This window comes from Prionailurus viverrinus, chromosome A1 (assembly GCF_022837055.1).
Source record: "Prionailurus viverrinus isolate Anna chromosome A1, UM_Priviv_1.0, whole genome shotgun sequence".
Taxonomy (NCBI): Eukaryota; Metazoa; Chordata; class Mammalia; order Carnivora; family Felidae; genus Prionailurus; species Prionailurus viverrinus.
Genome location: NC_062561.1, coordinates 153,823,054 through 153,838,171, shown reverse-complemented (window position 1 = coordinate 153,838,171; position 15,118 = coordinate 153,823,054). Strand labels below are relative to the sequence as shown.

Sequence of the window (15,118 nt, the reverse complement as noted above, 5' to 3'; positions counted from 1 at the left end):
GTAGAGGAAATCTGAGTATGGGAAGACAACAAATAAATAAAGGATGAAAAAGGGAAAGTAAAATAAAAACCAGTCACCTTTACTGCAATGATTTACCAAAATATTAACGTTTCTATTACGATAGTAATGTCTCAAAAGAGTAAAAGTGTTTCTCGTAACACTAATGTTAAGTGATTATATGATCATAAAATTTAATAAACAAATAAAAAGTAGAAAAGATTAAATATGATCTGTCAAACTGAAAATATGTATGTATGTGTATACATATATATATATTTTTTTTATTTTATTTATTTAGTTTGAGAGAGAGAGTAAGCAGGGGAGGGGCAGAGGGAGAGGGAGAGAGAGAGAGAGAGAGAGAAAGAGAGAGCAAATCCCAAGCAGTGCTCTGGAGCCAGACACAGGCCTTGAAATCACAAACCGTGAGATCATGACCTGAGCCAAAATCAAGAGTTGGATGCTTAACTGACTGAGCCCCCAGGCACACCTGAATACCCACACACACACACACAAAGGGACTTATATTCCTAGTAAACATTACAATTAAATTACCCAATAAAAGTTACTAGAACCTGAAAAATATTTAACAAGACTTACCTTTAGGCTCTGCTACTCTAATGAAGAGAAACTCAGCATGCCAGCCCACTAAGCCATAAGGTGAATCATTGGGCAGAGTCGTTATCACAGATCTGTTTCTTTTCTGATCAATGGTAGCACCTTTAGATACGTCCTCAACCCCTTCTGTGGTAACACGAACGAGTGTTACAGTCACAGTTTCTGATAACTCTGGTACATCATCAGCAATAACAGTCAGAGTGATTGTAGATAGCGCCTGCCCTTCAGAAAATGAAATCTAAAATTTTAAAGAAAGAAGATTTTATTTATTTTGTAATTATCACTGTGCAGTAAGAATATCAGATTAAATTTTCTTTCAATATGAACCACAATTTAAATAACAAGAGATATTTAAGCAACACAATATGATTCTACAAATCAGTCAAATTCTTTTCATATTAAAAGTGGAAGACTTTTAGGAAAAAGAAAAAAGTAAACAATTACTGAAACTCAACCTTATAAAACCTGTAGCCAAAGTGTCACATCCTGAAGCCTACATTCTATTAAAATATAGAGTATATAGTCTCTCTGGGAGTCTAAGTCCCAGATAACATATTGAAAAATCTATAAAAATAAAAGAAGGTTGGGGTGCCTGGGTGGCTCAGTCGGTTCAGCCTCTGACTTTGGCTCAGGTCATGATCTCACAGTCTGCGAGTTCAAGCCCTGCATCAGGCTCTGTGCTGACAGCTCAAAGCCTGGAACCTGCTTCAGATTCTGTGTCTCCCTCTCTCTCTGACCCTCCCCCGTTCATGCTCTGTCTCTCTCTGTCTCAAAAATAAACTTTAACAAATTTTTTTTTAATAAGTACACAAATAAAAGAAGGTAACATACTAGTTTAAACATTTTTCTCTACAAAAGCGTTGCCAGGATTGCTATTTCTTTTGGCTACAATAAATGTATGATTTAACAATCAATGAACCAAAACAGAGGTAGAGAAAGACAAAAAGAGATACAAATCACAGCATCTCTCTCCTCCTGTTGTATCTGCACTGTCTAGAGTCAAATCCAAATTTGCTAAAAGGCATCTGAAATCCTTTCTGATAGGGCTTTCTTTGTTCCTTGAATGTCATTTCCCATTGCTCCCCACCTTATACCCTATTCTCTAGCAACATGACTACAAGCTACAACCATTCAAACTAGCATTCCAGGCCCATTTTGTTGACGCTCATCTCTCCACCTCAGAAGGCACTTGAAGATATAAACTGAAGAGCTTTATTAATAAAATCAGGGGTCAGAGCACTACTACCCTTTGGTGAAATCCATTTTTTAAATTAAGTTTTACTGGCATACAGCAAAGTTCACTTGATTATATATCATCTAACACTGCTATTATGCTACAAAGGCAAAGTTGAGAATCTGAGAAAGAGACCATAACAGCCCATAAGTCTAAAATATTTACCATCTGGCCCTTTACAGGAAAAGTTTATTGGCTCTTGAATAAAATAATTAATTCTTCCAAATATAGTCTACACTTAAGATACTATTATACATTTAAGTTAGAAATCATTTTAATCGTTTATGTTAAGAAATATTAATTGGTGAAATATAATTCAGAACACACATAACCTGATACATACAACTTATAGTTTTGGTAATGTCCATAAAAGTAAATACTCAATGCAATAAAATTTGCCAAAACATTTTTAAGGCACTAAAGCTCTAATCTTTGAATGGTACAAAAGCCTAGAAATGGTAGACCTAACATACACCCATCGTTTTTTTTTTGAGATAATTCCATGAGAGGCCTTTTAAAGGAACTCTTCAGAGAAGCATTTGGGAAAAATTTTATGGATAAATCTGTGAAACCCAAGGTGAGTCAAGAACACCACCCATTTTCTAATTAGGAACTAAAGGTTCTTAAAACCCTCTCTTTGCAAGTCATTTACCTTTCTGACCCAAATCTGATTCCATTCTTCGATCTCTGACCCAATTTTATACTATCTTCCAATAGTAGATAAAGTGATCTTCTGCCCAGATCCCTTCTTAGAGCTGGTGTGCCCATATCCCAATTGGTGGGAATAAGAGCTTTTGTGTTTGTCACTGGGACCTGCCTTCAGCTACAGTACATTTCCGCTGAAGATTATACTCTACCCAGAAGATGGTGTGAGGTGAAGGATACCCAAAATAGGGATGCAAAATCTCAGCCTCCTTGTTCCCACTGGAAAACAACTCTGGAGAACCAGTTCACCTCAACAACTTCCTCACACACTCAACCTCAGGTGTAACTACCCAAGGACCAACGGTCCCTCTGCACATTCCTACCTTCCTTGTTTCCTTATGGGTGTGTCTCCTCAGTAAATTACCCACAACTCTTAATCTCGGAGTCTATCTACAGAAAACTAAACCTACATCACTCAGCAATTCTGATCTACTTTTTCATACGCCTGACTATCTTACATAGATTCATTCCCTATTTACTGTTTCCATTTTATACAAATCTTGAAACATTTCCATCTCCAGTGTAATTGGTTTTATCTTTCTGACAGTGTAACACATCCACAATCTGGCCAACTGATGTACTGAACCTAAAAAGGGATGACTTTTTTATAGATAATTTTGGTATTAGAGAAAAAAACTAACAAAAATCACAATAAAACTAATCTTAAATTGTATCCCTCTCTACAGTGATTAGTAGGAATCCAGGGCTGACATGGTCAAACTCAAACACTTCATCCATAAGGCAGGCATCAACAGTAACCATAATTTAGAAGTGACTCTCCTATAATTTTGTAAATTACATACCACTCCTGAAGTAGGAAATACATCACTAATACTTCCGTCAGCTTCCCACACTGTGGTTATACGACCATATGTTCCTTTTAAGCGCTCAACATTCAAGGTTACTAAGCTATCTTGCTCCATTTCTTCCACTTGCTTATATAATGAATTCTGAAAAACACACAGGAAGTCACAAGGGATTAACGAACATTACCTAAGTACACTTTTATTTCATGCTGTTATGCATGTGCAAACTTCATAGTACTAAGCAATATTGGGTAACACAAAAACGTGATATAAGTGAAAAACAATAGTTAAAAAAAACAGCAGTATAAGATAGCCATGATTTTATTTCAAAAACATACATGTGTGAATAGGTAAAAGGCTAAGTTAAAGTAAACTAAAATGTTAATTTTTAGACGATTATTTTTTACTTTGTCTTCTGTAATTTTCAAATTTATTCAACAAACATATGTTATATTCATATCCAGAGAGCATATACTTTTTGACAGTATTATACATAGTATATAAAATTTGTAGAAATGAATGGACATAGAGTCAGGAGATGAAGGAAATCTTCTCCCCCTGTGCAACTTCTGGAAATCCCTCTAGGTCTTGTTTCCTTCTTGTAAAATAAGTTTTTGATTTACGTGGACTTTAAGGTCCCACCCAAATGTAGAAACACCAGTGAGAATCAGGGCATTCTTCCTGTTCACTTACAAACATCTTTTATCCTTGAATTCATACACTCTGAAATGTGATTATCCTTGAATTCATATACTCTACAGCCTGTGTTGTTTCCACTGATGATGTTTCATCCTTAGTCCCTAGTCTTTACAACTATTTTTCCTGCCAGAAATAGCCCCTTCTCTGGTATTAGAATCTCACACTGTCTTCTCACCTAAGCTTCTTGGTGTCTTTCCTTCGTCCCAGACTGATTTCTACCTTAGTATGACTGGAACTCCTCCTCCAACACTTGCAGCATCTCTTGCCAGCTGCTGAATGAGCTTTTCCTCAAAATCAATATTCAAAAGAATCCCTTCTTACAACACCCCTAGTTTATCTATAAGCAATAAAGGAAGAATATGGAGTATAAAGATTTTTAACAATCTTCCCAGTAATAGTTTTCTTTTTCTTGTCTTTTTACTATGGTAATCTGAAAATAAATTCCTCCATGAATTTCTTAAAGCTTCTATTTAGAAGGCCTAATTTGAGCAGATAGCCTTTCCTTTGGCAGTGTTTTACACTGCATTTTTAACATATTGTTACAGATGTTACATAGTAATAAAATCTTGCTCAAAGCATTCAAACATTCCTACGGAAAATATCTTGATTTTAAAATATGCATATGGGGTGCCTGGCTGGATCAGTCAGTAGAATACGCGACTAAATCTCAGGGTTGTAAATTCGAGCCCCATGATGGGTGTAGAGATTACTTAAAAATAAAATCTTTTAAAAAATAAAATAAAATATGTATATAATTTGTACATAAAATACAATGCCTTTCAAAGAGAAGCCTCTCAGGCTCCATGCCCTCTACCAATAAGGGTTAGTAAAACAAGGATTTAATACAGCCAGAAAATTATGAAGAAACTCTCTGACAACTAAATCTTATCTTACAACAAGCTTGTCCAGACACAAGAGGCCTGTACTGAGAAATTCTAGTGAATGGACTGAAAGAACCCAGGATATTATCCACTAGGAAAGATTAAACCACAGTACTTTGATGTTTCTATGATAATTTTGGAGTAAGCTTCATAAAGAGAAATCTGGGGCACCTGGGTACCTCAGTCGGTTAAGTATCTGACTTCAGTTCAGGTCACGATCTTGCGGTTCATGGGTTCGAGCCCTGTGTCACACTCTATGCTAACAGCTTGGAGCCTGGAACCTGCTTCGGATTCTGTGTCTCCCTCTCTCTGCCCCTTCCCACTCACGCTCTTTCTCTCTCCCAAAAATAAATAAAAATTAAAAAAAAAAAGAGGAAATCTACCATGCTTAAACAGTTATGGAATAGAATGTGCTCTCCATGCGCAGCAAGGTTTAACGACAAGAGGATGAGACCACACAGCAGAGCATGTTGGTTCTTGCTCCAAGGTCTCCAGCTCTGCCCTGTCAATATCTATGGCCCAAGAAAGCCATGGGAGTGTTCTGCCCCCTCCCCTGCATTATGAAAGATTCATACCAAACACTTCCTGTGTACCAGGCATTTTTCTGGCATAAAGCTGCGAACAAAATAATATCTCAGTTCTTGTAGCCTTGCATTCTAGAAAAAGAAACTTGACAATAGACAAATTAGGCTACTATAAATTCCATAAAGAAGACTAAGGCAGGATAAAAAAAAGGTACAGAATGATGGTGGGGAATTAACAATTTTCAATCAGGGAAGGCCTTTCTGGTAAGTTGTTATTTCAACAGAAACTGGAAGAAAGTAAGGAAACAAGTCATGTTTCCACCTGGTGGGGAAGGTAATCTTCTTTCTTTCTAATCTTCTCCACCACAATTCACGCCTTAGAGCTGTACTGTCCTACACAGTGGCCAGTGGCCACAGGTGGCTACTGAGCACCTGTAACGTGACTGGTCTATAAGTGCAAAATGCACTGGAGGTTTGAAGACAAAGTATGAAAAAAAGAGTATAGAGTATTTCATCAGCCATTTAATGTTGGTTAATATATCAGGCTAAATAAAATAAAATACTAAAAATATTTTCACCTATTTCTATTTTTTTTCTGGAGCTAAAAAACTAAAATTATATATATGGCTCACATTATAATTCTTCTGGGCAGAAGTGCTTCAGGAAAAGCTGACCTGCCTGTATCTGCAGAGATGGGCCAGAATGAGGAACATGGTGATCCTACAACGCTTGCAAGGACTCATTCAGGACATTAGCACATCCAAAACTCCTCATCTCAGCTCTCAAACCTGCTCTTAATAAGTTGTACATCTCTCACTGAAAGGAAAATTCCTGCTTCCTGTAATTCTGTGGTTTATTGCTAAATTACTGCACTAGTTTCCTGTCAATTTCTGTCCTTACCCACTTACAATCTAGTGTCAATTCTATGGCCAGAGTAGTTCATTTATTTTATTTTAAAAAATTTTTTTAATGTTTATTTATTTTTGAGAGAGACAGCATGTGAGCAGGGGGGAGGCAGACAGACAGACATGGAAGCCGAAGCAGGCTCCAGGCTCTGAGCTGTCAGCACAGAGCCTGACACAGGGCCCAAACACACAATGAGATCATGACCTAAGCTGAAGTTGGAGGCTCAACCCACTGAACCACCCAGGCACCTCCAAAATGGTTATGTGAGCTGGGTCATGTTGCTCTCCCACTTCAACCCATTCCCTCAGTGGCTAACTTCATGATGGTAATCAGCGGCTTATGCAGGAGTAAGTTCACACAGTAGCCTCCCTGCTATCCTTCAAAGGCTGCTCAGAGGTTGGCCCTTGCCTGGTGTCTAGGAAGCTGGATTTCAAGAGGATTCTCACCATTCCTGAAACTCATAGTGGCTCTCCGTGCCTGTGCTACACACAATGTAGTTTTTACTGAACACCTGTTTTCACTCTGGGAGTCTGGAATTGTGACATGTGCCAGGCTGAGAGGGCCTGCATGAACAGTTCCCAGGGAAAACCCCAGGCACGGAGTCTCTAATGAGCTTCCCTGGTTGGTAACACATCTCACATACTGTCAGCATTCACCTCAATGCTGGGGGAATTAAGTGTGTCCTGTGTGATTCCCCTGGGGAGAGCTCTTGGAAGCTTGCACCCAGTTTCCTCTGCACTTCACTCCATAAGCCTTTTCCCTTATGACTTTGTTTTGTATCCCCATCACTGTAATAAATCACAGTATGAGAATTACAGAACCCTGAGTCCTTTGAGTCCTCCTAGTAAGTCATCAAAACTGTGGGTGCTGCTGGGGATGCCTGAAACAAGGCCCTGGCCCTTCAATTTCTTTGGCCTCATCTCTACCTGACTGACTTCGGCCACAGTGGCCTCCTTGCTACACCAGATAGGCAAGGCTTATTTCAGGGCTTCGGCTGTTGCTGCTGGTTCCCCCTGCCTCGAATGTTCTTCCCCCATCTCCTACACACCTTCGTCCTCATATCACTTCCTCAATGCCACCCTCCCTGATAGCCTATGTTTTACTTCTCTGCACACAATCCCCACCCCCTCCCTCACAATCTCCATCTGTCCTTCCTGCCTAACGTTCTTCCATGGCACATACTACCATCAGATACAGTACAGATGTCTCTTGTCCACGGTCTCCCTTTGCCTCATCTACAATTTAAGAACAATGAGGATAAAGAGTTTTACTATTTTACTTTTTGATATATCTCTAGCACCTGAAAGAGCACCTGGTACACAGGTGTTTGTTTAAAAAAACTGCTACACAAATAAATAAATTAAAGAACAGTTGCATAAGTGGCCTTGTTAGTTCAATGAGAGATGAGAAGAGTTTTCCAGAAGCTTTTGGGAAATCTCTTCCTTACTCCAAGAGCCACATTTCTCTCTCTCCCCAACTGGACATGAACAAGAAAGCAGTAGACCTAACAGTAACATCAGCTTTCAAACAACCAGATGAAGAACCAGCTTTATGCTGGCAAAGTGGAGAGATGGAAAGAATCTGAGCCATGTTGACATAGTATTATCCACCCCACTCTGAAGCTTATCTTCTCTGTGGACATGTTCTTGGTGTTTAAGACAATTTGAGCTGGGTTTTCCTTACTTGCAGAAGATTTCAGAGAACGATACATGATAGTTGCAGCTATAACTCTAGTTAAGAAATAAGGGTAAAAAATAAACTCAAAATAGATAAAGGACCTGAAAGTGAGACAGGAAACCATCAAAACCCTAGAGGAGAAAGCAGGAAAAAACCTCTCTGACCTCAGCCTCAGCAATTTCTTACTTGACACATCTCCAAAGGCAAGGGAATTAAAAGCAAAAATGAACTATTGGGACCTCATGAAGATAAAAAGCTTCTGCGCAGCAAAGGAAACAATCAACAAAACTAAAAGGCAACTGACAGAATGGGAAAAGATATTTGCAAATGATATATCGGACAAAGGGCTAGTATCCAAAATCTATAAAGAACTCACCAAACTCCACATATGAAAAACAAATAATCCAGTGAAGAAATGGGCAGAAAACATGAATAGACACTCGTCTAAAGACATCATCCAGATGGCCAACAGGCACATGAAAAGATGCTCAACATCGCTCCTCATCAGGGAAATACAAATCAAAACCACACTCAGATACCGCCTCACGCCACTCAGAGTGACTAAAATGAACAAATCAGGAGACTACAGATACTGGCGAGGATGTGGAGAAATGGGAACCCTCTTGCACTGTTGGTGGGAATGCAAACTGGTGTAGCCACTCTGTAAAACAGTGTGGAGGTTCCTCAAAAAATTAAAAATAGATCTACCCTATGACCCAGCAATAGCACTGCTAGGAATTTACCCAAGGGATACAGGAGTGCTGATGCATAGGGGCACTTGTACCCCAATGTTTACAGCAGCACTCTCAACAATAGCCAAATTGTGGAAAAAGCCTAAATGTCCATCAACTGATGAATGGATAAACAAATTGTGGTTTATATACACAATGAAATACTACTTGGCAATGAGAAAAAATGAAATGTGGCCTTTTGTAGAAACGTGGATGGAGTTGGAGAGTGTTATGCTAAGTGAAATAAGGCAGGCAGAGAAAGACAGATACCATATGTTTTCACTCTTATGTGGATCCTGAGAAACTTAAGACCATGGGGGAAGGGAAGGAAAAAAAAAGTTAGAGAGGGAGGGAGCCAAACCATGAGAGACTCTTAAAAACTGAGAATAAACTGAGGGCTGATGGGGGTGGGAGGGAGGGAAAGTGGGTGGTGGGCATTGAGGAGGGCACCTGATGGGATGAGCACTGGGTGATGTATGGAAAACAATTTAACAATAAATTTCATATTAAGGGGCGCCTGGGTGGCTCAGTCGGTTAAGCGTCCGACTTCGGCTCAGGTCACGATCTCGCGGTCCGTGAGTTCAAGCCCCGCGTCGGGCTCTGTGCTGATGGCTCAGAGCCTGGAGCCTGTTTCGGATTCTGTGTCTCCCTCTCTCTGACCCTCCCCCATTCATGCTCTGTCTCTCTCTGTCTCAAAAATAAATAAACGTTAAAAAAAAAAAAAAAAAAAAAAAAAAAAAAAAAAAAGAAATCAGGATAGAGTTTGCACACAGGGCTAAATGGTGCAATATAAAAGGGTGTCCTTTTGCTCATGAATAAAGGAATATGAACTCTGAGATGGAAGTCAACCTGAGAATATCTGAATAGTTCTCTTTCTTCAGGGGAAAGCACCTCCATGTGTACAATGCAAGTACAGTTATAAATCTCTCTCTCTCTCTCTCTCTCTCAATATACATAAGACAGTAATATATTTGTAGGTGATGTGTGTGATGAAACACAGTATATGGTCTATTTGGGACTTGTTTCATCATTACCCTCTAGAGATAAGGCTAATAGCAGAACCAAACTCCAGGACTAAGGCCAACTGGGAACATTTCAAATTCAATCCTATAAGAGTAATCAGCACAAAAAAAAAAAAGTTTAGGACAAGATGATTCAGAAGGTTCAGCGTGTAGGACTATAAATTATAAGACATCAGTTAAGTACACCTTAAAATGCACAGTCAGGATAAACAGGGAAAGAGAAGGAAGAGAGGCTTAAGATACTCAAAGGAGGACTGAGTGCTGACAACATCTAACATATAAATACAATGAATAAATCATTTTGACTTTTAAGGGTGGGATCTATACCTGAGCAAATCCAACGACTCCATAGGCATCATCATTAGACAGAATAGTTATTTTCACATAACCATTAATACCAATCTCTGCTCCTCCTTTGGGATTTTTAAGCTCAACTCTGAAGAATTCTTCTTCTTCTGGAACTGTATCATCAAGGACATTTACCACTATTACAGCTTCTCTGTCACCAGGTTCAAATATCAGTTCACCTGAACTAGCATAAGAAGCACATCAAATAAGACAGCTGAAACAAATCTCAGGCATATACATAGTAGATTACATATAAAATTCTCAGAACACTAATTAATACTAATCATTTGGGAAAATCACATTTCATAAATAAAATTTTAATCCAAAATGTTTAAAATACTGATTAGCTCGATAGAATATATATAAGTAATATGGAACATAACCAAATTTCTAGATTATGAATTAACCTTATATTTTATATTTTTTCAGTCATTAAATAAACACTTAGAAATTAGGTGCCCTATAAAAACTATGGTAAGCATAAAGAGGTTCCGTATAAAATGGTGAACGTACCTAGGAATAAAGTCAGACTGGCTGGAGATGTAGGCCAGCTCATATATGTGTGAGTGCCTGGTTCCCACTAGAGCAATTAAATTCTTGCTTGAATTAAGGGACTTTACTGTAACAGAAGCTGCATCATGAGCAGAAGGTGCTTCCAGAATAAAAGAGAATTGATTCAGCTCTGAATTCCAGCAGTAAAGTGCAGACATAGCTTGGCCAATAAGAAGTATGTGGACTGTGGAAAGGAAAGAAAAGGCAACTATAGTAAAATGTGAATGTTATCTCACATGCTCCCTATTGTAGGACCAAAACAAAATCTTTTCAACTCTCAAAGTTCCATTTTGGTGTCTGAATTAACTAAATATGATCTGATTTCTGAAAATCAACGTATTATTTGAAATGAATGTAAATAGTAATTTTTTAAATGCTGTGGAATGATCAAACCAGCCTAACAATAAACCTATTTCCACTTAAGAAATCACTGGATAGGGCAACTGGGTGGCTCAGTCGGTTAAGCATCTGACTCCTGACCTCGGCTCAGGTCATGATCTCACGGTTTGTGAGTTCGAGACCCATGTCAAGCTTTGCGCTAACAGCATGGAGCCTGCTTGGGATTCTCTCTCTCTCCCTTTCTCTCTCTCTCTGCCCCTCCTCAGCTCTCTCTCTCAAAATAAATAAATAAACATTAAAACAGAAAAAAAAATCACTGGAGAGTGAAACCCAAATGCATTGTGGACTCTCTGCATTCATCAGTATTTATGTGCTGGGTAATATGGGAGGATATTTTTAAAAGTGAAAAAGATGTATAATCCCATCACTAAATGCTTCATTTTTGTATTTTCCTTTCCAGCCACCATCCATATGAATTCATGATGAACCATGAGTACACAGACTGATTACAAAACAATTCTTAATTATAAAGCTTAACCTTAAATTTATACAGCATTTCTTAGGTGTTATTACAAAGCACTCAAATTTATAGTTTTAATGCATATATAATCTACAGGACTGATCTTTAAAATATGTGTAAATGTTCATGGGTGACTGGGTGGCTTAGTTGGTTAAGCGTCCAACTTCAGCTTGGGTCATGATTTCACATTTCGTGGTTCGAGCCCCACGTTGGGCTCTGTGTTGACAGCTCAGAGCCTGGAGCCTGCTTTGGTTTCTGTGTCTCCCTCTCTCTCTCTGCCCCTCCCCCACTCGTGCTCTGTGTCTGTCTCTTAAAAATGAATAAATGTTAAAAAAAATTATTTAATAAAAAAAAGCCTAAATGTTCTCTACATTGAATGTTTATTATTTTTATTTAACTTTTCAACATGAATTAGAGACCGTTATTAATTTTTTTCATTTCATAAATTCTTAAAGGTGGTAATTAGGCCAAAGGATATGAACAAATTTATGATCTCACTGCCAATGCTTTTTGAAATGTTAGTAGGAAAATGTGCTCTTAATGATTCAATGCAATGGTACATATTAGCAAACATGGAGGGTAAAGGGGCTTAGTACATTGTATAAGGGGAAATTCAGAGAAAGGGAGCTTATTACATTGTATATACCATTAAGCAATCTTCAGGCTTAAAACTGAGAAACCATCCAGAAACATGCACAAATTCTAGTACTTGAAGAAACACATGGGAACATAAAGATATCAACTAAGATGGGTTGGGTATTAAAACAGCACTAGAACCAGAAACCATGAACATTTCAGCCTATAAGGTTACAATGGAAGATTCCAAATCCTTAAATATCAAGAATTACTCATTATGTTTCTTTATGGTAATTATTTAAGTGCTATTGCAGTCTAATAAATGTTGTATAAAAGGTAAAAATCAAGAAAAATGTTATCAATAAACTTGTATGTTAACAATGATGACATATTTTTCATAAAGCTTTGTTAAACTGGGGACGTTCAGTAAAGAGCAAATTTCTCAGATAGATCTCAATATCTCCCAAGTTTAAATGATTCTACGGGCTCAACCAATAATTGTTTCTACAGGCTCAACCAAAATCATAAACTAAAGTACTCTGAGCATCACTGATTGATTATGTATCTTAATCGTTGGAGATACACTCTACTCATTTCCTCTCAATCTGAGAAATATGAGAAGGCAACAAAAAGATAATCAGACATTCAGAGTAGGAAACGTAGGGGGCTCAAATCTGTAGAGTATATAAGCAGAAAATGTTTTCTCAGAAAATAGACATTTGTACTGTTCAAGATCACAGAAGTGGGCTAGGGAATTTAAAAGAAAAAAAATCCTAAATCTCTCCTCTGGAGAACAAAATTTTAACTGGTACTGATTATAGAATTCCCTTCCAGTTATCAAGACCATAAGCAAACAAATAAGAGTATTCCAAAGGAAGGCAACTGGCTGAGATCATTTAAGGAGTGTAGATAGAGAAGTCCCAGGACTGAGTGCTGAGTGCTAGAGCAAGGTTCCAGGGCAAAGAGGTGAGGGAAATTACAAGAAAAATTGGGTCTGTTCTGGAAGGCACTGTGGAAGGGTGTAGGAAGTTGGGGGAGGGAAGAGTTGTGCCCCTGGTCTGGAAATTAGGGCTCATGGGATCTAGAACACACACAGATGAGATGACAGCCGCTTTCTCTAGAGGGGGCCTGGGCTTCTTATGGTCACTCCGCAGGAATGAAGAGAATGATGAATTCATCCAAATGATTTCCAAAGATGATGGTTTTTCAAAGGTGATAGTGAAGCTGAGAGTATTGGGGAATTAAGGAGAAAGGGAGGGATCAGTGTCTTTCCAGCAGCATTAATTAAATGCCTCTTCCTTAAAGAAGCTTTCTGGACATCCCTTAGACCTGGTCAAGTCTTCTCTATTTTGTGTTATGAGAGCACCGTATCCTTGGACAACAGTTAATGTTTGTACCTAGAAGCTTTTTGTGTGTGATTATATATCATGTCCCCCATTCCCTATTGTATGTTAAACTTCTTCAGAGCAGGGACTAGAACTCATTTTGTTTGTCCTTGTTTCCTCAGGGCCTACCACTATGCCTGGCATAACTGGCATTTTAAAAACTCTATTAAATAATGAAGGAGAGAAGGAAGAAAGAAAGATAAGTGTATATGTCCTTGCCTTCTCTGTCATATCCATTCTTCCTCTTGCATTTAAAGAATTCTGTCACCACCCAATAATCTCTGTCAAGTCATTAACCAGAATAAATATGTAATCCTCACAGTCATGGCTCCAATCTAATATTTGACATATTCAAAATAAGAAAGTCCTTGAATATTATTTAATGCATAATTTCAGCTTTCAGGGGATCTATAATAAGCCATTCTAAATAATTACTTACAATCTTTTCATACTTCTACAACCTCAAGTCACAGAAACAAAAGAAATAAAGAGACCTCACAATGGGTCCCCTAACAAGCCTCTGGCAGAATTTTTCATAAATTCTTTTAGAAAGTGTGCCTATTCTATTTCTTTAAAAATCTTTAAAGAGAATTCTATAACTTCAATTAATAACCCATTCAGGCAGCACCTGTCATCCTTAAAAACATTCATTAGGAAACTATTTTGAATTATAATAAGTGACTCAAGTAGATACTGTTAGTCCACTTGAAAACTTGAGGTGTAAGAAAAGCAAAACTAATAAAGGAACAAAATTAAAGGACAAGTAGACACAAACAAATACACGGTGAAAGATACATAATTTATTTAGTAAATCAACTGCTGAGTGAATGATAAGAAAGTCACAGCTACGACCCGTCAGAGAGGTGTCACGACAAGTCAAGAGAAGTTATTTACGAAGAGGATGCACAGAACAGAGACACACACAGGGCTCTGACAGCACAGTGAGCCTAAGGTAGAGGCCAGACAATGATGTAATGGTCCAGATGTCAGGTGGCCAGGGTCTGGGAGAAAGTAGCATGGACATGGGACCGAGGAGGGAAGAGGGCACAGGGAAACAAAGCACAATGAGATAGATAATCCATAAAAAAATGAGAGATAAATAATGCTGATTCCTGCTCAGCAGGTGAGGTAACTGAAGGAGACAGGGTCTAAAGATTACAGTGCCTGAATGAGAAAACTGCAGTCAGGCACCTAAGAGAGAAACTGAGAGAACAGATTCCTATATTTGTGCTAAATCCTCTACTCTTCTCAGTATCCTAAGTAGATTCTAGCTTTTATGAGTTCAACTACCTGAATGCATTGATGTCTCCAAAATCTAAACCTCTGGCTGATTTCTTCAGTGCCACATCTCTAAACCCTGCAGAGGCTTCTATGTTAACTCTTGTCCGTGAAGGCGCAAACTCTGCATCCAGCATATTACATACACCAAAGCTAGGTGGAATTAGAAAACAGGTTTTTGATCATCATTTGCTTTTGAAATGCCTTCAAGGATTTCTCTACCCTAATAATGCTCAGAGTGTAGTCACCAGACCCCTAACAGTCACTGACACACTTCAAGAGGGTCTGTGAGGTCAAAACTATTTTTGTAGTAATACTAA

At 38.3% G+C, this 15,118-nt stretch overlaps 1 protein-coding gene across 1 annotated transcript in view; it reads right to left on the bottom strand.

Moving 5' to 3' along the window:
* ADGRV1 (adhesion G protein-coupled receptor V1) overlaps positions 1 to 15,118 on the bottom strand; it is a 563,604-nt gene that overhangs the window by 388,224 nt on the left and 160,262 nt on the right. The window contains exons 51-54 of the mRNA XM_047878513.1: positions 10,662 to 10,884; positions 10,128 to 10,332; positions 3,358 to 3,504; positions 598 to 853 (exon numbers count right to left, since the gene is read on the bottom strand). Coding sequence (XP_047734469.1) covers positions 598 to 853; positions 3,358 to 3,504; positions 10,128 to 10,332; positions 10,662 to 10,884 — 831 coding nt within the window. The remainder of the gene's footprint in view (positions 1 to 597; positions 854 to 3,357; positions 3,505 to 10,127; positions 10,333 to 10,661; positions 10,885 to 15,118) is intronic.